Here is a 22335-nt window from a genome sequence, read left to right as displayed (position 1 = left end):
TTCTAAGAGGGAAGTTTATAGCTATACAAGCCTACCTCAAGAAACAAGAAAAATCTCAAATAAACAATCTAACCTTATACCTAAAGGAAATAGAGAAAGAAGAACAAACAAAACCCAAAGTTAGCAGAAGGAAAGAAATCATAAAGATCAGGGCAGAAATAAATGAAACAGAAACAAAGAAAACAATAGCAAACATCAATAAAACTAAAAGCTGGTTCTTTGAGAAGATAAATAAAATTTGCAAACCATTAGCCAGACTCATCAAGAAAAAGAGGGAGGGGCTTCCCTGGTGGCGCAGTGGTTGAGTCTGCCTGCCGATGCAGGGGACATGGCTTCGTGCCCCGGTCCGGGAAGGTCCCACATGTCGCAGAGCGGCTAGACCCGTGAGCCATGGCCGCTGAGCCTGCATGTCCGGAGCCTGTGCTCCGCAACGGGAGAGGCCACAACAGTGAGAGGCCCGCGTACCGCAAAAAAAAAGAGGGGGAGGACTCAAATCAATAAAGTTAGAAATGAAAAAGGAGAAGTTACAACAGAAATACAAAGTATCCTAAGAGACTACTACAAGCAACTCCATGCCAATAAAAGAGACAACTTGGAAGAAATGGACAAATTCTTAGATAGGTATAACCTTCCACGACTGAACCAGGAAGAAAGAGAAAATATGAACACACCAATCACAAGCAATGAAATTGAAACTGTGAATGAAGATCTTCCAGCAAGGGCTTCCCTGGTGGCGCAGTGGTTGAGAGTCCGCCTGCCGATGCAGGGGACACGGGTTCGTGCCCCGGTCTGAGAAGATCCCACATGCCGCGGAGCGGCTAGGCCTGTGAGCCATGGCCGCTAAGCCTGTGAATCCGGAGCCTGTGCTCCGCAAGGGGAGAGGCCACAACAGTGAGAGGCCCACGTACTGCAAAAAAATAAATAAATATATAAATAAATGCTGGAGATGGTGTGGAGAAGAGGGAACCCTCTTGTACTGTTGGTGGGAATGTAAATACAGCCACTATGGAGAACAGCATGGAGGTTCCTTAAAAAACTAAAAATAGAACTACCATATGACCCAGCAATCCCACTACTGGGCATATATCCTGAGAAAACCATAATTCAAAAACACACATGTACCCAAATGTTCACTGCAGCACTATTTACAATAGCCAGGACATGGAGGCAACCTAAATGTCCGACAACAGATGAATGCATAAAGAAGATGTGGTACATATATACAATGGAATATTACTCAGCCATAAAAAGGAACGAAATTGGGTCATTTGTAGAGATGTGGATGGACCTAGAGTCTGTCATACAGAGTGAATTAAGTTAGGAAGAGCAAAACAAATATCGTATATTAACACATATATGTGGAATCTAGAGAAATGGTACAGATGAACCTATTGCAGGGCAGGAATAGAGATGCAGACGTAGAGAACAGACTTGTGATGTGGACACAGGGAGGGAATTGGGAGATTAGGATTGACATATATACACTACCATGTATAAAATAGATAACTAGTGGGAACCTGCTGTATAGCTCAGTGCTCTGTGATGACTTAAATGGGGGGATGGGGGTGGAGAGGTGGGAGGGAGGTCCAAAGTGAAGGAATATATGTATACATATAGCTGATTCACTTCATTGTACAGCAGAAACTAACACAACATTGTAAAGCAACTATACTCCAATAAAAAGAAAAAATATATAGATGCAAAAATCCTCAACTAAATATTAGCTAATCAGGGCTTCCCTGGTGGCGCAGTGGTTGAGAGTCCGCCTGCCGATGCAGGAGACACGGGTTCGTGCCCCAGTTCGGGAAGATCCCACATGCCGTGGAGCGGCTGGGCCCGTGAGCCATGGCCGCTGAGCCTGCGCGTCCGGAGCCTGTGCTCCGCAACGGGAGAGGTCACAACAATGAGAGGCCCGCGTACCGCAAAAAAAAAAAAAAGAAAGAAAGGAATATTAGCTAATCAAGCACCTAAAAAACTACTAAAAAGAACTATACACAACAACCAAGTAGGATCTATCCCAGGTATGTAAGGCTGGTTCAGAATTTGAAAATCATATAATGTAAGCTATCATCAATAGGCTGAAAAAGAAAAATCACATGATCTTATCAAGAAATGCAGAAAAAGCATGTGACAAAATCTAACACTGACTCATGATAAAAACTCTTAGTAAACTAGGAACAGAGGGGACTTTTTCAACTTGATAATGCCTGTCTACAAAAAACCTACACCTAACATCATACTTATTGGTGAGAAACTCTATAAACTTTCTGAGTTCAGGTACAAGGCAAGGATGTCCCCTCTCACCACTCCCTTTCAACACTGTATTAGAAGTCCTTGCTAATACAGTAAGGCAAGAGAAGGGAAAAAAGGTTAGCAGATTGGGAAGGCAGACATAAAACTATCTTTGTTCACATATGACATGATTGTCTACGTAATGTAGAAAATCTGAAAGCATTAACAAAAACAATCTCCTGGAACTAATAAGTGATTATTAGGTCACAGGATACAAGGTTAATAAACAAAAGTCAATTGCTTTTCTATACACCAACTGCATTCTGAAATTAAAACACAATACCATTTACATTAGCACCCAAAAAAGTGAAATATTTGGGTATAACATTTATATGAGGGGGACTTCCCTAGTGGTACAGTGGTTAAGAATCCACCTGCCAATGCAGGGGACACAGGTTTGAGCCCTGGTCCAGGAAGATCTCACATGCCGCAGAGCAACTAAGCCCATGCGCCGCAGCTACTCAGCCTGCGCTCCAGAGCCCATGAGCCACAACTACTGAGCCCATGCACCACAACTACTGAAGCCCACGCACCCTAGAGCCTGAGCACTGCAACTACTGAGCCCACACGCCACAACTACTGAAGCCCGAGCACCCTAGGGCCGACGTGCCACAACTACTGAGCCTGCGCTCTGCAACCACTGAAGCCCATGCACCTAGAGCCTGTGCTCTGCAACAAGAGACGCCACCGCAACGAGCAGCCCACGCACCACAACAAAGAGTAGCGCTTGCTCGCTGCAACTAGAGAAAGCCCGCACACAGCAACAAAGACCCAAAGCAGCCAAAAAAATTTTAATTAATTTTTTAAAAAACATCTATATGAGAAAAACTACAGAACTCTGAGGCACCAAGTCAAAGAAGAACTAAATAAATACAGAGATATCCCATTTTCATGGATTGAACACTCAATATTGTCGAGATGTCAGTTCCTCCCAATTTGATGTACAGATTCAATGCAATCCCAATCAAAATCCCAGCAAGTTGTTTATGGATATTAACAAACTGCTTCTAATCTTTATTGGGGGAGGTAAAAGACCTAGAACAGCCAACACAATACTGAAGGAGAAGTACAAAGTTGGAGGACTGATACTACCTGACTTCAAGACTTATTATAAAGGAATAGTAGTCAAGACAGTGTGGTACTGATGAAAGAATAGACAAAGAGATCAATGCAACAGAATAGAGGTCCCAGAAATAGACCCCCATAAGTATAGCCAACTGATCTTTGACCAAAAAGCAAAGGCAATATAATGGAGCAATGATAGTCTCTTCAACGAACGGAATTGGAACAAATGGACACCCACATGGAGAAAAATGGATCTAGGCAGAGATCTTACACCGTTCACAAAAATTAATTCAAAATGGATCATAGACCTAAATGTAAAACACAAACTATAAAACTCCTAGAATATAACACAGGAGAAAACCTAGATGACCTTGGGAATGGTGATGCCTTTTTAGATACACCTCCAAAAACACAATCCATAAAACAAGTAACTGATAAGCTGGACTTCATTAAAATTAAAATCTTCTGCTCTGCAAAATCTGATATCAAGAGAATTAGAAGACAAGCCACAGACTGGAAGAAAATACTTGCAAAAGACACACCTGATAAAGGACTATTATACAAAAAAGCAAAGAACTCTTAAAACTCAATAATAAGAAACAACCCTTGAGACACAGATGTAGAGAATAAACATATGGACACCAAGGGGGGAAAGCGGTGGGTGGTGGGGGGGTGGGATGAATTGAGAGATTGGGATTGACATATATACACTAATATGTATAAAATGGATGACTAGTAAGAACCTGCTGTATAAAAAAATAAATAAAATAAAATTCAAGAACTCAAAAAAAAAAAGAAACAACCCAATTGAAGACTGGGCCAAAGACCTTAAAATACTTCTCAACCAGGGAACTCCCTGGCGGTCCAGAGGTTAGGACTTGGCACTTTCACTGCAGGGGCCGGGGTTCGATCCCTGGTTGGGGAACTAAGATTCCGCAAGCGGCAAGGCACAGCCAAAAGAAAGAAAGAACTAAAACTCAATAACAAGAATACAAAACCCAATTAAAAAAAAAGACTTCTCACCAAAGAAGATACACTTCTTTATACAGGAGATGGCAAAGAAGCATATGAAAAGATGCCCCCACATCATATGTCATCAGGGAAATGCAAATTAAAACAATGAGATACAACTACCTACCTATCAGAATGGCCAAAATCTGGAACACTGACAACACCAAATGCTGGTGAGGTTAGAGAGCATTAGGTACGCTAATACAATGCTGGTATGAATGCAAATTGGTACAGCCATTTCAGAAGACAGTTGGCAGTTTCTTACAAAATTCATACTGTATGATCCATCAATTGCGCTCCTTGGTATTTACCCAAAGTAGTTAAAAACTTAAGTCTACACAAAAACCTGCACACAGATGTTTATACCAGCATTATTCATAATTGCCAAAACTTGGAAGCAACCAAGACGTCCTTCAGTAGGTAAATGGAGAAATAAACTGTGGTACATACAGACAATGGAATACAGTTCAGCACTAAAAAGAAATGATCTATCAAGCCACAAAAAACACACAGAGGAAACTTAAATGCACATAACTAAGTAAAAGAAGACAATCTGGAGCTACATACTATGTGATTCCAACTATATGACATTCTGGAAAAGGCAAAACTATAAAGACAATAGAAACATCAGTGGTTGCTGGTGGGATGGGGTATGAACAGGCAGAGCACAGTTAAAAAAACCGGTATATTATATATTTTTCCAAACCTATGAAATGGACAACACCAAGAATGAACCCTAAGGTAAACTAGACTTTGAGTGATTATGGTATGTCAGTGTAAGTTCACTCTTGGTAAGAAATGTACCATTCTGGTGAGTGATGTTGATAATGGGGGAGGCTATGCATATGTGGGGGCAGGGAACATATGGGAAATCTCTGTACCTCCCTCTCAATTTTGTTTGTAAACCTAAAACACCTCTAAAAATAGTCTCTTAAAAAAGAAAAAGAATTCCTGCTTTCTTAAAGTAACTAATACACCAACTTCATTCAGCAAATCTACTGAGTTGCCTACTATCTGCCAGGTGACATTTATTTGTTTGGTCATATATTCCACAAATACTTAATGAATACATACTATGTGTTCTAGATAAATGGGGATGTAATAATAAACAAAACAGATGAAGATCTCAGCCCTCATGAAGTTTACAGTCTAATGATGGGAAACAAACTAACAATAGATATGTGCAATGGTGACAGAACTATTAAGGGGTAAGAGGGGCAGACAGTGAAGGACAAAAAGTTCAGAGACTGGATAGAGGCAGGTCAGTGAGAGGGCCTGTTAATACATACATACAGAGTAATGAGGTTTGGCCTGAGAAGGTAAAATTGAGGAAAAATCTGCGGGATCAGATGAGGAAACAAGCCATAGGGATATCTAGGCAAACAGCAATCCAGACAGCACCTTAAGACTGAACTGTCTCAGTCCATGTTTCCCTACTGCCTATTGCTATATTTTTATACCTAGATGGCACTGGAAGGTTCTGAGATGAGAACTGACATTATGTAATTTTCATTTTAAAAGGATCACTCTAGCTGCTGCTCAGAACAAACCATAGGGCGGAAAAGAAAAGATCAGTTAGGAGGCTGTATTAATCTAAGTGAAATGATTGGACCTGTGTGGTGGCAACGGAAACATTAAAAATGGTCAGATTCTATACAAACTTCGAAGGTACAATCAATAGGTCTTTGTAACGGACTAGATGTGCAGTAAAAGAAATCAAGGACGACCCAAGGCTTTTGGCCTATGCATGTGGAAGGAAAAACTGCCGTTTACTGAGATTTTAAAGACAAAAGGAAGAACACATGTGTCAACAAGATTACAAGTACAGTTTGGTGCATGTTAAGATGGATATAAAATGTTTATATGATGTTTATGAGATATTAAGATGTTTATAAGATATTCAATGTTGGGTACAACAGCTGGGTATAGGAATCTATAAAGTTCAAGAGAGAGATCTGGACTAGAGATAGAAACCTGGGAGCCTTTAGCATAGTTGTAATCACATAGCCAGTCTTTTCAGATTGGCTTCTTTTACTTAGTAATGTGCATTTAAGGTTCCCCCACATTTTCTTTGTGGCTTGATAGCTCATTTCCTTTTAGTGCTGAACAGTATTCCATTGTCTGTATGGTATTTAAAACCATTAGACTAAATGAGATTACCAAGCGAGTGAATGAAATAGAGACCTGAGAACTGGGCCCTGGGCCATACTAAATTTGAGAACATGAAAAGCAATCAGCAAAGGGATAGAGCAGCCAGTCAAGGAGAAAAAAAACCCCAGAGGAGTGCGATATCCTAAAAGCCAAGTGAAGAAAATGTATCCAGGTAGTAGGCATAATTAATTGAATCAAATTGTGCTCTTAGGTCAAGTAAAATGTGCAAAAGACATAATTAGTGATTTGCAAGAACAGTTTCAGAGGAACGTTAAGGGTAAAGGTTGCCTGGAGGGGATTCAAGCCAGAATGTGAGAAGAGAAATTAAACAGACACAGACAATTCATTCAAGTAATTTTATTATAAAGGAAAGCAGAAAAATGGTGGTGTGGCTAGAGTGGGAAGAAGGGTCAAGAGAGGGTTTTTTCCTAAACATGGGAAAAGTAACAGCCAAAATATTCTACACTGATGGGAATGATCCAGTAGACAGGCAGAAACCAATAAACCAGGAAAGAGCAAAGAGACAACAACAGAAGCAATAACCAAGAATAGATGAAAAGAGATTAATCGAATACACCAGTGGAAGTAAGAATATTAATACACAAGTAAAATACAAGTCCAGTAAAAGTAACAACAGCAGCTTAACTTCTGTAAAATGTTCTCCAGCTTATAAAATAACTTTATACTTTTACTTCTTTGGATATTTATAACAATCCTCTAACAGAGTTATTACCTCCCACTTATATAAAGAAAAGCAAAGAACAACTCAGAGAAGTTAGGTAACTTGGTCAAAGTCACACTGCTATTAACAGGCAAAGCCAGAATACAAATCTCTATAAATTCCTTATTACAGGTATGTTAGCTTATGATTTAGAATGAAAACATGCTGAAGAAAATTTCCTCATTCATTAAGTATATTATCTTAAAAAGTGTTAACAAGGGACTTCCCTGGTGGTCCAATGGCTAAGACTCCATGCTCCCAACGCAAGGAGCCCGAGTTCGATCCCTGGTCAGGGAACTAGATCCCACATGCCACAACTAAGAGCTCACAAGCTGCAACTAAAGATCCCGCATGCCACAATGAAATCCCGTGTGCCACAATTAAGACCTGGCATAGCCAAATAAATAAATACTTTTTAAAAATAAGAATAAAAAGTGTTAACAAAACTAAACTTTGAAACATGTCTTAGAAAAAGGTTGTTTTGTACTTTTATTGAAATTATTTTAAAAACAACGTTACTACTAAAAATTGTGACAGTGAAAATTTACTTTTTAAATGATGTTCATGGGTTTTCCATAATTATGAAAAGATCTCATGTTCTTCAGGAAAAAATCTGGGACATACAGGGCTTTTAAAAAGAACAGGATCTAGGGCTTCCCTGGTGGCGCAGTGGTTGAGAGTCCGCCTGCCGATGCAGGGGACACGGGTTCATGCCCCGGTCTGAGAAGATCCCACATGCCGCGGAGCAGCTGGGCCCGTGAGCCATGGCCGCTGAGCCTGCGTGTCTGGAGCCTGTGCTCCGCAACGGGAGACGCCACAGCAGTGAGAGGCCCGCGTACCGCAAAAAAAAAAGAACAGGATCTAGGGGAAGATGGCGGAAGGGTAAGATGCGGAGATCACCTTCCTCCCTGCAGATACATCAGAAATACATCTACACGTGGAACAACTCCTACAGAACACCTACTAAACGCTGGCAGAAGACCTCAGACCTCCCAAAAGGCAAGAAGCTCCCCATGTACCTGGGTAGGGCAAAAGAAAAAACAGAGACAAAAGAATAGGGACAGGACCTGCACCAGTGGGAGGGAGCCATGAAGGAGGAAAGGTTTCCACACACTAGAAGCCTTTTCGTGGGCGGAGACTGTGGGTGGCGGAGGGGGGAAGCTTTGGAGCCGCGGAGGAGAGCGCAGCAACAGGGGTGCAGAGGGCAAAGCGGAGAGATTCCCGCACAGAGGATCGGTGCCGATCAGCACTCACCAACCCGAGAGGCTTGTCTGCTCACCCGCCGGGACGGGCAGGGCTGGGAGCTGAGGCTCGGGCTTCAGTCGGAGCGCAGGGAGAGGACTGGGGTTGGCGGCGTGAACACAGCCTGCAGGAGGTTAGTGCACCACGGCTAGCCGGGAGGGAGTCCGGGGGAAAAAGTCTGGACCTGCCGAAGAGGCAAGAGACTTTTTCTTCCCTTTTCGTTTCCTGGTGCGCGAGGAGAGTGGATTAAGAGCGCTGCTTAAAGGAGCTCCAGAGACGGGTGCGAGCCGCAGCTAACAGCGCGGACCCCAGAGATGGTCATGAGACGCTAAGGCTGCTGCTGCCACCACCAAGAATCCTGTGTGCAAGCATAAGTCACTATCCACACCTCCCTTCTGGGGAGACTGTGCAGCCCGCCACTGCCAGGGTCCCGGGATCCAGGGACAACTTCCCCGGGAGAACGCACGGTGCGCCTCAGACTGGTGCAATGTCACGCTGGCCTCTGCCGCCGCAGGATCCGCACCCCCGCACTCCGTACCCCTCCCTCCCCCCGGCCTGAGTGAGCCAGAGCCCCCGAATCAGCAGCTCCTTTAACCCCGTCCTGTCTGAGCAAAGAACAGACACCCTCAGTCGACCTACACGCCGAGGCGGGGCCAAATCCAAAGCTGAACCCCAGGAGCTGTGCGAACAAAGAAGAGAAAGGGAAATCTCTCCCAGCAGCCTCAGGAGCAGCAGATTAAATCTCCACAATCAACTTGATGTACCCTGCATCTGTGCAATACCTGAATAGACAACGAATCATCCCAAATTGAGGAGGTGGACTTTGAGAGCAAGATTTATTATTTTTTCCCCTTTTCCTCTTTTTGTGAGTGTGTATGTGTATGCTTCTGTGTGAGATTTTGTCTGTATAGCTTTGCTTTCACCATTTGTCCTAGGGTTCTATCCATCCGTTTTTTTGTCTGTTTTTACTTTTTTAAAAAAATTTTTTTTAATAATTATTTTTTTATTTTAATAACTTTATTTTATTTTACCTTACTTTATTTTCTTTTCTTTTATCCTCTTCCTTCCTTCCTCCCTCCCTCCCCCCTCCCTCCCTCCCTTCCTCTCTTCCTCTCTTTCTCTTTCTCTCTCTCTTTCTTTCTTTCTACTTTTTCTCCCTTTTATTCTGAGCCATGTGGATGAAAGGCTCTTGGTGCTGCAGCCAGGAGTCAGTGCTGTGCCTCTGATGTGGGAGAGCCAACTTCAGGACACTGGTCCACAAGAGACCTCCCAGCTCCACGTAATATCAACGGCAAAAATCTCCCAGAGATATCCATCTCAACACCAGCCCCCAGCTTCACTCAACGACCAGCAAGCTACAGTGCTGGACACCCTATTTCAAACAACTAGCAAGACAGGAACACAACCCCACCCATTAGCAGAGAGGCTGCCTAAAATCATAATAAGTCCACAGACACCCCAAAACACACCACCAGACGTGGACCTGCCCACCAGAAAGACAAGATCAAGCCTGATCCACCAGAACATAGGCACTAGTCCCCTCCACCAGGAAGCCTACACAACCCACTGAACCAACTTTAGCCACTAGGGACAGACACCAAAAACAACGGGAACTACGAACCTGCAGCCTGCAAAAAGGAAACCCCAAACACAGTAAGATAAGCAAAATGAGAAGACAGAAAAACACACAGCAGATGAAGGAGCAAGATAAAAACCCACCAGACCTAACAAATGAAGAGGAAATAGGCAATCTACCTGAAAAAGAATTCAGAATAATGATAGTAAACATGATCCAAAATCTTGGAAAAGAATAGAGAAAATGCAAGAAACATTTAACAAGGACCTAGAAGAACTAAAGAGGAAACAAGCAACGATGAACAACACAATAAAGGAAATTAAAAATACTCTAGAAGGGATCAATAGCAGAATAACTGAGGCAGAAGAACGGATAAGTGACCTGGAAGATAAAATAGTGGAAATAACTACTGCAGAGAGGAATAAAGAAAAAAGAATGAAAAGAACTGAGGACAGTCTCAGAGACCTCTGGGACAACATTAAACGCACCAACATTTGAATTATAGGGGTTCCAGAAGAAGAAGAGAAAAAGAAAGGGACTGAGAAAATATTTGAAGAGATTATAGTTGAAAACGTCCCTAATATTGGAAAGAAAATATTTAATCAAGTCCAGGAAGCACAGAGAGTCCCATACAGGATAAATCCAAGGAGAAACACGCCAAGACACATATTAATCAAACTGTCAAAAATTAAATACAAAGAAAACATATTAAAAGCAGCAAGGGAAAAACAACAAATAACACACAAGGGAATCCCCATAAGGTTAACAGCTGATCTTTCAACAGAAACTCTGCAAGCCAGAAGGGACTGGCAGGACATATTTAAAGTGATGAAAGAGAAAAACCTACAACCAAGATTACTCTACCCAGCAAGGATCTCATTCATATTTGATGGAGAAATTAAAATCTTTACAGACAGGCAAAAGCTGAGAGAGTTCAGCACCACCAAACCAGCTTCACAACAAATGCTAAAGGATCTTCTCTAGGCAAGAAACACAAGAGAAGGAAAAGACCTACAATAACAGACCCAAAACAATGAAGAAAATGGGAATAGGAACATACATATCGATAATTACCTTAAATGTAAATGGATTAAATGCTCCCACCAAAAGACACAGAATGGCTGAATGGATACAAAAACAAGACCCATATATATATGCTGTCTAGAAGAGACCCACTTCAGACCTAGAGACACATACAGACTGAAAGTGAGGGGATGGAAAGAGATATTCCATGCAAATGGAAACCAAAAGAAAGCTGGAGTAGCAATTCTCATATCAGACAAAATAGACTTTAAAATAAAGACTATTAGAAGAGACAAAGAAGGACACTACGTAATGATCAAGGGATCGATCCAAGAAGAAGATATAACAATTGTAAATATTTATGCACCCAACATAGGAGCACCTCCGTACATAAGGCAAATACTAACAGCCATAAAAGGGGAAATCGACAGTAACACATTCATAGTAGGGGACTTTAACATCCCATTTTCACCAATGGACAGATCATCCAAAATGAAAATAAATAAGGAAACAAAAGCTTTAAATGATACATTAAACAAGACGGACTTAATTGATATTTATAGGACATTCCATCCAAAAATAACAGAATACACATTTTTTTCAAGTTCTCATGGAATATTCTCCAAGATAGATCATATCTTGGGTCACAAATCAAGCCTTGGCAAATTTAACAAAACTGAAATTGTATCAAGTATCTTTTCCGACCACAACGCTATGAGACTAGATATCAATTACAGGAGAAGATCTGTAAAAAATACAAACACATGGAGGCTAAACAATACACTACTTAATAACGAAGTGATCACTGAAGAAATCAAAGGGGAAATAAAAAAATATCTAGAAACAAATGACAATGGAGACACGATGACCCAAAACCTATGGGATGCAGCAAAAGCAGTTCTAAGAGGGAAGTTTATAGCAATACAAGCCCACCTTAAGAAACAGGAAACATCTCGAATAAACAACCTAAACTTGCACCTAAAGCAATTAGAGAAAGAAGAACAAAAAAACCCCAAAGTTAGCAGAAGGAAAGAAATCATAAAAATCAGATCAGAAATATATGAAAAAGAAATAAAGGAAACGATAGCAAAGATCAATAAAACTAAAAGCTGGTTCTTTGAGAAGATAAACATAATAGATAAACCATTAGCCACACTCATCAAGAAAAAAAGGGAGAAGACTCAAATCAATAGAATTAGAAATGAAAAAGGAGAAGTAACAACTGACACTGCAGAAATACAAAAGATCATGAGAGATTACTACAAGCAGCTCTATGCCAATAAAATGGACAATCTGGAAGAAATGGACAAATTCTTAGAAATGCACAACCTGCCAAGACTGAATCAGGAAGAAGTAGAAAATATGAACAGACCAATCACAAGCACTGAAATTGAAACTGTGATTAAAAAATTTTCCAACAAACAAAAGCCCAGGATCAGATGGCTTCACAGGCGAATTCTATCAAACACATAGAGAAGAGCTAACACCTACCCTTCTCAAACTCTTCCAAAGTATAGCAGAGGGAGAAACATTCCCAAACTCATTCTACGAGGCCACCATCACCCTGATATGAAAACCAGACAAGGATGTCACAAAGAAGGAAAACTACAAGCCAATATCACTGATGAACATAGATGCAAAACTCCTCAACAAAATACTAGCCAACAGAATCCAACAGCACATTAAAAGGATCATACACCATGATCAAGTGGGGTTTATTCCAGTAATGCAAGGATTCTTCAATATACACAAATCAATCAATGTGATACACCATATTAACAAATCGAAGGAGAAAAACCATATGGTCATCTCAATAGATGCAGAGAAAGCTTTTGACAAAATTCAACACCCATTTATGATAAAAACCCTCCAGAAAGTAGGCATAGAGGGAACTTTCCTCAACATAATAAAGGCCATATATGACAAACCCACAGCCAACATTGTCCTCAATGGTGAAAAACTGAAAGCATTTCCACTAAGATCAGGAACAAGACAAGGTTGCCCATTTTCACCACTCTTATTCAACATAGTTTTGGAAGTTTTAGCCACAGCAATCAGAGAAGAAAAGGAAATAAAAGGAATCCAAATCGGAAAAGAAGAAGTAAAGCTGTCACTGTTTGTAGATGACATGATACTATGCAGAGAGAATCCTAAAGATGCTACCAGAAAACTACTAGAGCTAATCAATGAATTTGGTAAAGTAGCAGGATACAAAATTAATGCACAGAAATCTCTGGCATTCTTACACACTAATGATGAAAAATCTGAAAGTAAAATCAAGAAAACAATCCCATTTACTACTTTAACAAAAAGAATAAAATATCTAGGAATAAACCTACCTAAGGAGACAAAAGACCTGTATGCAGAAAATTATAAGACACTGATGAAAGAAATTAAAGATGATACAAATAGATAGAGAGATATACCATGCTCTTGGATTGGAAGAATCAACGTTGTGAAAATGACTCTACTACCCAAAGCAATCTACAGATTCAATGCAATCCATATCAAACTACCACTGGCATTTTTCACAGAAGTAGAACAAAATATTTCACAATTTGTATGGAAACACAAAAGACCCTGAATAGCCAAAGCAATCTTGAGAACGAAAAACGGAGCTGGAGGAATCAGGCTACCTGACTTCAGACTATACTACAAAGCTACAGTAATCAAGACAGTATGGTACTGGCACAAAAACAGAAATACAGATCAATGGAACAGGATAGAAAGCCCAGAGATAAACCCACGCACATATGGTCACCTTATATTTGATAAAGGAGGCAGGAATGTACAGTGGAGAAAGGACAGCCTCTTCAAAAAGTGGTGCTGGGAAAACTGGACAGGTACATGTAAAAATATGAGATTAGATCACTCCTTAACACCATACACAAAAATAAGCTCAAAATGGATTAAAGACCTAAACGTAAGGCCAGAAACTATCAAACTCTTAGAGGAAAACATAGGCAGAACACTCTATGACATAAATCACAGCATGATCCTTTTTGACCCACCTCCGAGAGAAATGGAAATAAAACCAAAAACAAACAAATGGGACCTAATGAAACTTCAAAGCTTTTGCACAGCAAGGAAACCATAAACAAGACCAAAAGACAACCCTCAGAATGGGAGAAAATATTTGCAAATGAAGTTACTGACAAAGGATTTATCTCCAAAATTTACAAGCAGCTCATGCAGCTCAATAACAAAAAAACAAACAACTCAATCCAAAAATGGGCAGAAGACCTAAATAGACATTTCTCCAAAGAAGTTATACAGACTGCCAACAAACACATGAAAGAATGCTCAACATCATTAATCATTAGAGAAATTCAAGTTAAAACTACAATGAGATATCATCTCATACCAGTCAGAATGGCCATCATCAAAAAATCTAGAAACAATAAATGCTGGAGAGGGTGTGGAGAAAAGGGAACACTCTAGCACTGCTGGTGGGAATGTGAATTGCTACAGCCACTATGGAGAACAGTATGGAGGTTCCGTAAAAAACTACAAATAGAACTACCATATGACCCAGCAATCCCACTACTGGGCATATACCCTGAGAAAACCATAATTCAAAAATATTCATGTACTAAAATGTTCATTGCAGCTCTATTTACAATAGCCAGGAGATGGAAACAACCTACAGGAGATGGAAACAACCTAAGTGTCCATCATCGGCTGAATGGATAAAGAAGATGTGGCACATATATACAATGGAATATTACTCAGCCATAAAAAGAAACGAAATTGAGCTATTTGTAATGAGGTGGATGGACCTAGAGTCTGTCATACAGAGTGAAGTAAGTCAGAAAGAGAAAGACAAATACCGTATGCTAACACATATATATGGAATTTAAGGGGAAAAAAATGTCATGAAGAACCTAGGGGTAAGACAGGAATAAAGACACCGACGTACTAGAGAATGGACTTGAGGATATGGGGAGGGGGAAGGGTAAGCTGTGACTAAGCGAGAGAGTGGCATGGACATATATACACTACCAAACGTAAAACAGATAGCTAGTGGGAAGCAGCCACATAGCATAGGGAGATCAGCTCAGTGCTTTGTGACCACCTAGAGGGGTGGGATAGGGAGGATGGGAGGGAGGGAGACGCAAGAGCGAAGAGATATGGGAACATATGTATATGTATAACTGATTCACTTTGTTATAAAGCAGAAACTAACACACCATTGTAAAGCAATTATACTCCAATAAAGATGTAAAAAAAAAATTAATAAAAAGAACAAAATTCATCCATAATACCACCAACCACGTTAGCTGACAAGGTAATTTGTTTCCTTCCAGAAAAGTATTTTAAAATAAGGTGTTTTATATTTACTTCTCTACTCAATGATGGTTCCTGACCTCTACTGAGAGTATGTATGTTCCTGGGACTTATAATCAAGGCAAACATGTGTAACAGCAAAGATATTGAACTATGGCTTCTGGTATCAAAGGAACACATGAAGCAATCAGAATTGTAATCTAGTACACCTAACACAGAGATTTTTTTAAGTCTTAGCATTTCTTACCTGGTTATTTTCTTCATCCTCAAATACAAAATCTTGCTGCATAACTTCATTGTCTAAATTAGTGCTAGCCACAGGTTCTGAACAGTCTCTGTTACATTCACTGGCATTAATAATACCATCAGCAATATCAACCCTAGTAATGAAGATTAAAAAGTCAGATCAGGCCACATGTTGAATACGTAATGCTTTAAAATAAATAAATAAAAGTAACAATCTGAAACTTTTCCTTGTCAAAGAAAATTTGTCTTTTTCATAAAGAACCACAGTTTCTTTATCTTGCCAAGTTAGATTATTAAGTGTACAAAGTTTATTTTTTCTCTCCATGGGATGTTGTGAGGAACCTACCTGGTTTGCTATCCACTTTGAATATTTTCAAAAGCAAATAAATGGTTTTAAAAATAATTTATGTGCCAAAATAATGATTTCCCTTATAAATGCATACTCTAAATCATAATAATGACCTGTTTACTGATTTAAGAAAAGTCTAGCACTAGGTACCAGAGTGTCCAACACCTTATCAAGTACAACAGGAATAGCTTCCTACTGCATATTTTTTCATCTTATATAATTTAGAATATGCACAACACTGCAGGTTTTTGTTTACAAAGATGATACCACTATTAATGAGAATATGAGTTATTTCCATAATACTGTCTGAGTATGGGCATAGGTTTTCAGGATCTCTAGCTAACTTAAGGGCAAACTCCAAGGAATCTGCTTATATTATATCCTTTGAAACATTTTCCTACTATTTCCAACTTTTAGATACTGTTTCTTTCCTTCATATTCAACTCAAATACTCCCTAGATCCACTTGTATAGTTCAAATCATGCCTTCAAAGCACATAAATCGGGGCCATCATATCGAGCTGCACAGGCTGGTGATGCCATCTATGCAGACTACATGGCACACCTGCAGTTGTACAATACGGTATTCCATAAACATATTCCAAGCATTGGTTTTTATATCCATTAATTTTTCAGTTTTATTTCATACTATTTGATAGCTAGTCTAGTATACTTGACACATTTGGCCTTTTAAAAATCTAATTCTTAACAACAAAAACAGAATTCTACCCAGTCATCAATTTTTTTTGCCTTCCTATGAATTCTCCAAATTTGGGTACATCTTTCTTAAGATCATGATCGATGCTGCTCTGTAGATCTGTCCCCAGAACAAAAACTGATCAACGCAAACTATGAAATCATTGCACTGTGGTCTCAGAGAAAGGAACCTATATATCCTAAAGTGCAGGGCTGAGGTAACAGGAAAGGAGATGAAGTTTTTGTCATTTAAAGGTAACAAGTCAGATGAAAAGTGGATTAAAGGTAACAAGTCAGATGAAAAGTGGAGTAACATCACACATCACACAGTACATAGAGTACTTTTAACTTACACAAATTCAATTATTAACAGCTAACCTAAAACAAAGGCATGTAGGGAGGGCAAAGGCTGGAGGCAGGTGATAAGTTAAATAGCAAAGGATGATTCCATCTACCATTTCACTCAATGACCATGTGCACTAGGAGTGATGTCAATCTGCTGTCCCTGTACCTATCTGTCTAGATAACTGCATGTCATGGTGTGACCATTTGGAGAACAGACTACAGTTCTACTTTTTTAAAAGTTATTTTTCATATAACATGGATCCTAAAAGTAAGCTTGCTACTTCATCTGGTGTTCACAGGCTGTGTTGGACTTAATGCCTACTACCTTAATGGAAGACTTATGAGATTTTCAATGTTAAGAAGTATACATAATTTATATGCAAGTATATACAAAGTCACTTTTCACACTGACTTTCAGAAATGCTCAAGTAAGATGACACCCCATCATTTAAGAAAAAATACAGTTTTTTAAAAGAAAAAACAATTTTATAACTCAATAAATAACAGTAAAATGTTTTAAAAGTTTCTTACTGGTTATTAGATCCTTCCCCATCACAATTAACACTTCCTGCTTCATTATTACACACCAGACTTTGCTGTTGTAAATTCTTAAGATCATGATCTATGCTGCTCTGCAGATCAAAAAGGTGTTGTTCCACAGCTGCTCTAATTGTTCTTTCTAAAATGCTATAAAACAGAACACATTTTAGTGAGAAGCAGTCACCCTAACTAGTTATTTGGTCACATAAACACAAACTTTAAAATGTACAACCAGTTTAAAAAAAAAATGTATAATGGTATATAAATGAACAGGCTAGAGGGGAAAAAGAAATAGGAAAACATAATATTGGCTTAAATTTTTAAATGAAATTTGCCCAAATAAGATATACAAATCAATCATAATGTCACTATTACTACTGAGGCATGAATGATCACTTGGCCCAGTAATTCACTCCTCACCTCAATACATATAAAGCCATTTAAAAAGACTTCAGGGAATTCCCTGGCGGTCCAGTGATTAGGACTCCGCGCTTCCACTGCAAGGAGCACGGGTTCGATCCCTGGTCAGGGAACTAGGATCCCGCATGTTGTGTGCCACGGCATGCATGCATGCATGCATACATACATACATAAATAAAGCAGCCATTAAAAAAAAAACTTCATAAAAAAGCTCTTTTGACATTTTCAATCATTTTAGAAGATCAAAAAAAATCAACTGAGGGGCTTCCCTGGTGGCGCAGTGGTTGAGAGTCCGCCTGCCGATGCAGGGCACACGGGTTCGTGCCCTGGTCCGGGAAGATCCCACATGCCGCGGAGCGGCTGGGCCCATGAGCCATGGCCGCTGAGCCTGCGCATCTGGAGCCTGTGCTCCGCAACAGGAGAGGCCACAACAGTGAGAGGCCCGCGTACCGCAAAAAAAAAAAAAAAAAATCAAGTGAAAAAAAGTTCATCTTTATTCTGTATGTGAGTGTAATTCATTCCTTCTTCATTTGTTCTGACTGAAGTACATAAAATACTGGTTTCACTGCCTTATGTACAATCCTTCCTCTAAAGTAAGTAAAATAAATACATGATTTTAATTTCTACAGTTTAGTAATATTTTTTTTTAATTTTTAAATTGTCTTCTGTAAGTATACTACTTACTCCACAGAGGCTGGTAAGATGCTGATAGGAGATATATGGGCACTGTAATCAAAGAAATAAATCAGCTATAAAATTTTCAATACTAAATGACTATAAAATGTGGTGAAAACTGCCACATTTACACTACCCTTGATACACCCAGGAGAACATGCACTAAGTTTATTATTCTAATTTTCTAAAGAAATTATTTTTCACATAAGAAGACCCTTAAAATACATAGAGTGTGTGTGTGTGTGTGTGTGTGTGTGTGTGTGTGTGTGTGGAGGGGAGGGGGGGGCCGCAACTACTTCATCTGGCGCTTACCTGGAAGGAACAGTGACCTATTCCAAGCCTGAAGGGAAAAAAACTGACTACTGGGCCAAACAAAAGTACCCATCTAGGATAGTATGGAGGCCTCAATGTTGGCCCTGTACTCCTTGCCAGAAGTAATAGCACATGCTCCTACTCAGAGGATATTCTCAGGCTACAAAAATAAAAGGCAAAATAGAAACTAAAATTCAGGCCACATCATTCATTGCGCTGGTAACAGACTTTCCCTAGCAAATTTTGTACCACAGTATCTACTGATACTTATAAAAACAGACAAATAGACTCGTTTTTACCACAGTTATCGAAAGTACAACTCAAAACCCACAAAATGTATACTAAAATATTTAAAATTAAAGTGTTGGTGAGGATGTGAAGCAAATAGAACATTCACATAATGCTGGTGGGAATGTAAATGTTCCAACCACTTTGAAAGTTTTCTTATAAAACCTACCAAGTGACCCAGCAATGGTACTCCTGGGTATTTACACAAGAGAAATGAAAGTTTAAGTCCATAGGAAGACTTCCACAAGCATAGCAGCTTTATTCATAATAGCCAAAAACGGCAATCAACCCCAACAGGTGAATGGATAAACAAAGTGTGGAATATCCCTATGGATATCCCATGGAATATACTTAGCATTTTTCTATAAAAGTCTTGAACAACTGATACATACAATAACATGAATCTCAAAAAAAATTACACAAGCAAAAGAAGCCAGACACAGAGTACCTATTCTATGAGATTCCATTTATAAGAAATTCTAAAACAGGCAACATTCATCTATATAGTGACAGAATGCAGATCAGTAATTGCCTGGGACCAGAAACTGCGGGGGTCAGGGGGTGAATTACTGTAAAGAAGCACATGAAGTGATGGAAACAGTCTCTATCTTGACTGCCATGGTTGTTAACAGATATATATGTACAGGTGTTCATCATTCATAAAATGAATACATTTTATTGTGTGAAAAATACATCTCAGTATGATTTTCAAAGGAAAAAAATCAGTAAGAGAAAAAAACTAATCTACAATAATCAAAGTCAGATAGTGGCTACTTTTGGGGAACAGAGAGATTGGTAGCATTTGAGAAGGGACAGGAGCAGGGACCCAGGTGGGGGTTATACAAGTTGAGTTCATTTTTTGATAATTCAATGGCCTTATGATTTGTGAACTTTTCTCTATGCAAATGATTCTTCATAAGAAGAATCATTTTTAAAAAGTAAATTTAGTTTTATGAAGATCCTCTGTAAAATGTGCCAACACATACTCTAACCAACATGAGGAAGAAGGTCTATCAGGTTAATAGTCTCAGGATTGTCTGTAGGAAACCAAGTGAACACCATTTACTATTCATCCAACAATCTTCAGGTCTCCCTTAAGCAAACACATCGGTAGCAAATTGCACCACTGCTTTATCAGACAACAGTAAGCCATCCTGGTTTGGCACACATAACTTCTCTAGCTTTAAAAAAAATTTTTTTTAACTGTCAATATTATACTAGTTTTCATGAATGAATTAGTCTTAGCTAAATGCTTTCATGATGATACCCTCAAGGAAAGTACTTAAATTTTTTTTCATATTTAAATGAAATCCTTTAATCATTTTCATTTCTGAAATCAGGAAAAGCTGGGGAGAAAAATCACATATATGTGCACAAAAAACAGTGTAGCCATCAGTCTATTTCTAGCAGTTTCAGATGAGCTGAAAGTTAAATATTTAGTGACTTTTGCAGAAAAAAACAAAATACCAAAAATGATAAATGAGGCTTTCCCCAAAGGGTGTTTAAATGTCAACTAGGATATTAGATCTTTTTCTGATATTTTGCTACAATGATTTGTTGATTATATTTTTAATTTTGGTTATAGGTTGCTATTTCATTATAAAAGTTAAATCTGGTATATTTTCCTTAGTAACTTAGCAGTCTCTAAGTTTAGATAATTTGTTACCTATTTAGAAACATTCATTTTACTTTTAATACTGTTATCCACTGACAGTGCAGTATGTTGAATGGTGTGAAGAAAAAATATATATCTAACATCACATTCTTGTCACCATTTAATTTGTGATTTCTGGTGAGCTTTTACTGTATCTTACAACAAATTCTCAAAAAGTTCCAATTCTCAACTACATAGTCCATCAGTCTGTTACTAAAGCCTTCTATCATGTTTTAACTTTTCATAGGGTTTACATCATCTCTCTGTTCTTTTTCAAATTTGCCATTGTTAGCCATCTACTCATTCTCCCAGAGGGATTTTCTCACCCTTTTTTATTAGATTAGATTATCAATAAAATGCTAGTGGATACATGGACACAAGACACTTTACAAAGAATCAAATAAACAAACAAAAGAAAAATAATCACTCAACATCACTAATCATCAGGGAAATGCAAATCAAAACCACGAGAAACCTCATATCTGTCAGAATGGCCATGATCAAAAAGAATACAAATAACAAATGTTGGTGAGGATGTGGAGAAAAGGGAAACCTTGTACTCCGTTGGTGGGAATGTAAATTGGTGCAGTCACTATGGAAAACAGTATGGAGGTTTCCAAATACACTCAAAATAGAACTACCAGCAATTCCACTCCTGGGTATATATCCAAAAAAAAACCCACTAATTCGAAAAGATACATTAACTCCAATGTTCATAACAGCATTATTTAGAATTGCCAAGATATGGAAGCAACCTAAGGGTCCATGAACAGATGAATGGATAAAGAAGATGTGGTGTATGTGTTTACACACACACACACACACACACATACACACACACACACACACACACAAATGGAATACTACTCAACCATAAAAAATAACAAAATTTTCCATTTGCAACAGCATGGATGGACTTGGAGGGCATTATGCTAAGTGAAATAAGTCATACAGAGAAAGACAAATACTGTTATGATATCACATATGTGGAATCTAAAAAAATAACACAAGTGAACTTATTTACAAAACAGAAACAGACTCACAGACACAGAAGACAAACTTATGGTTATGAAAGGGGAAAAGGGGAGGAGGGGAGAGATGAATTAGGGCCACCTGTATCAGACTCTCCTGAAGTAACAGTGTTATTTTATTGGAGATCCGGACCCTACTCTAGACCTCAAATACCATAAAACCAAAGTAAATAAGATAGTATGGTACTGGCACAAGAATAGACATACAAAACAGAAACAGACCCATGCTTGATTTAGAACAAAGATGCTACTATGGAAAGCAGGGAAAGAACAGTCTTTTCAAAAATGAGTACTGCAACAATTTGGTATCCATACTGAAAAAGGTAACTTGGCAACCTCTGTCATACACTACAGACAAAAATCAATTCCAGGTAGATTACAGACCTAAACAAGGAAGGTGAAATGAAACAAG

The 22335-nt window shown here is 39.0% G+C and overlaps 1 protein-coding gene across 11 annotated transcripts in view; it reads right to left on the bottom strand.

Annotated features, from left to right (window-relative positions):
- The window catches only part of FAM13B (family with sequence similarity 13 member B), an 86973-nt gene that overhangs the window by 22949 nt on the left and 41689 nt on the right, over nucleotides 1–22335 (bottom strand). For all 11 annotated transcript variants that reach the window (XM_060008778.1, XM_060008780.1, XM_060008782.1 and 8 more), the window contains 2 exons: nucleotides 17535–17690; nucleotides 15616–15748 (listed from right to left, as the gene is read on the bottom strand). In XM_060008778.1, the coding sequence (XP_059864761.1) occupies nucleotides 15616–15748; nucleotides 17535–17690 (289 nt within the window). The remainder of the gene's footprint in view (nucleotides 1–15615; nucleotides 15749–17534; nucleotides 17691–22335) is intronic.

Source organism: Delphinus delphis, chromosome 3, assembly GCF_949987515.2.
Source record: "Delphinus delphis chromosome 3, mDelDel1.2, whole genome shotgun sequence".
Classification (NCBI taxonomy): Eukaryota; Metazoa; Chordata; class Mammalia; order Artiodactyla; family Delphinidae; genus Delphinus; species Delphinus delphis.
The sequence above is the reverse complement of the archived record's forward strand: the minus strand, read 5'-3'. Positions and strand labels throughout refer to the sequence as shown.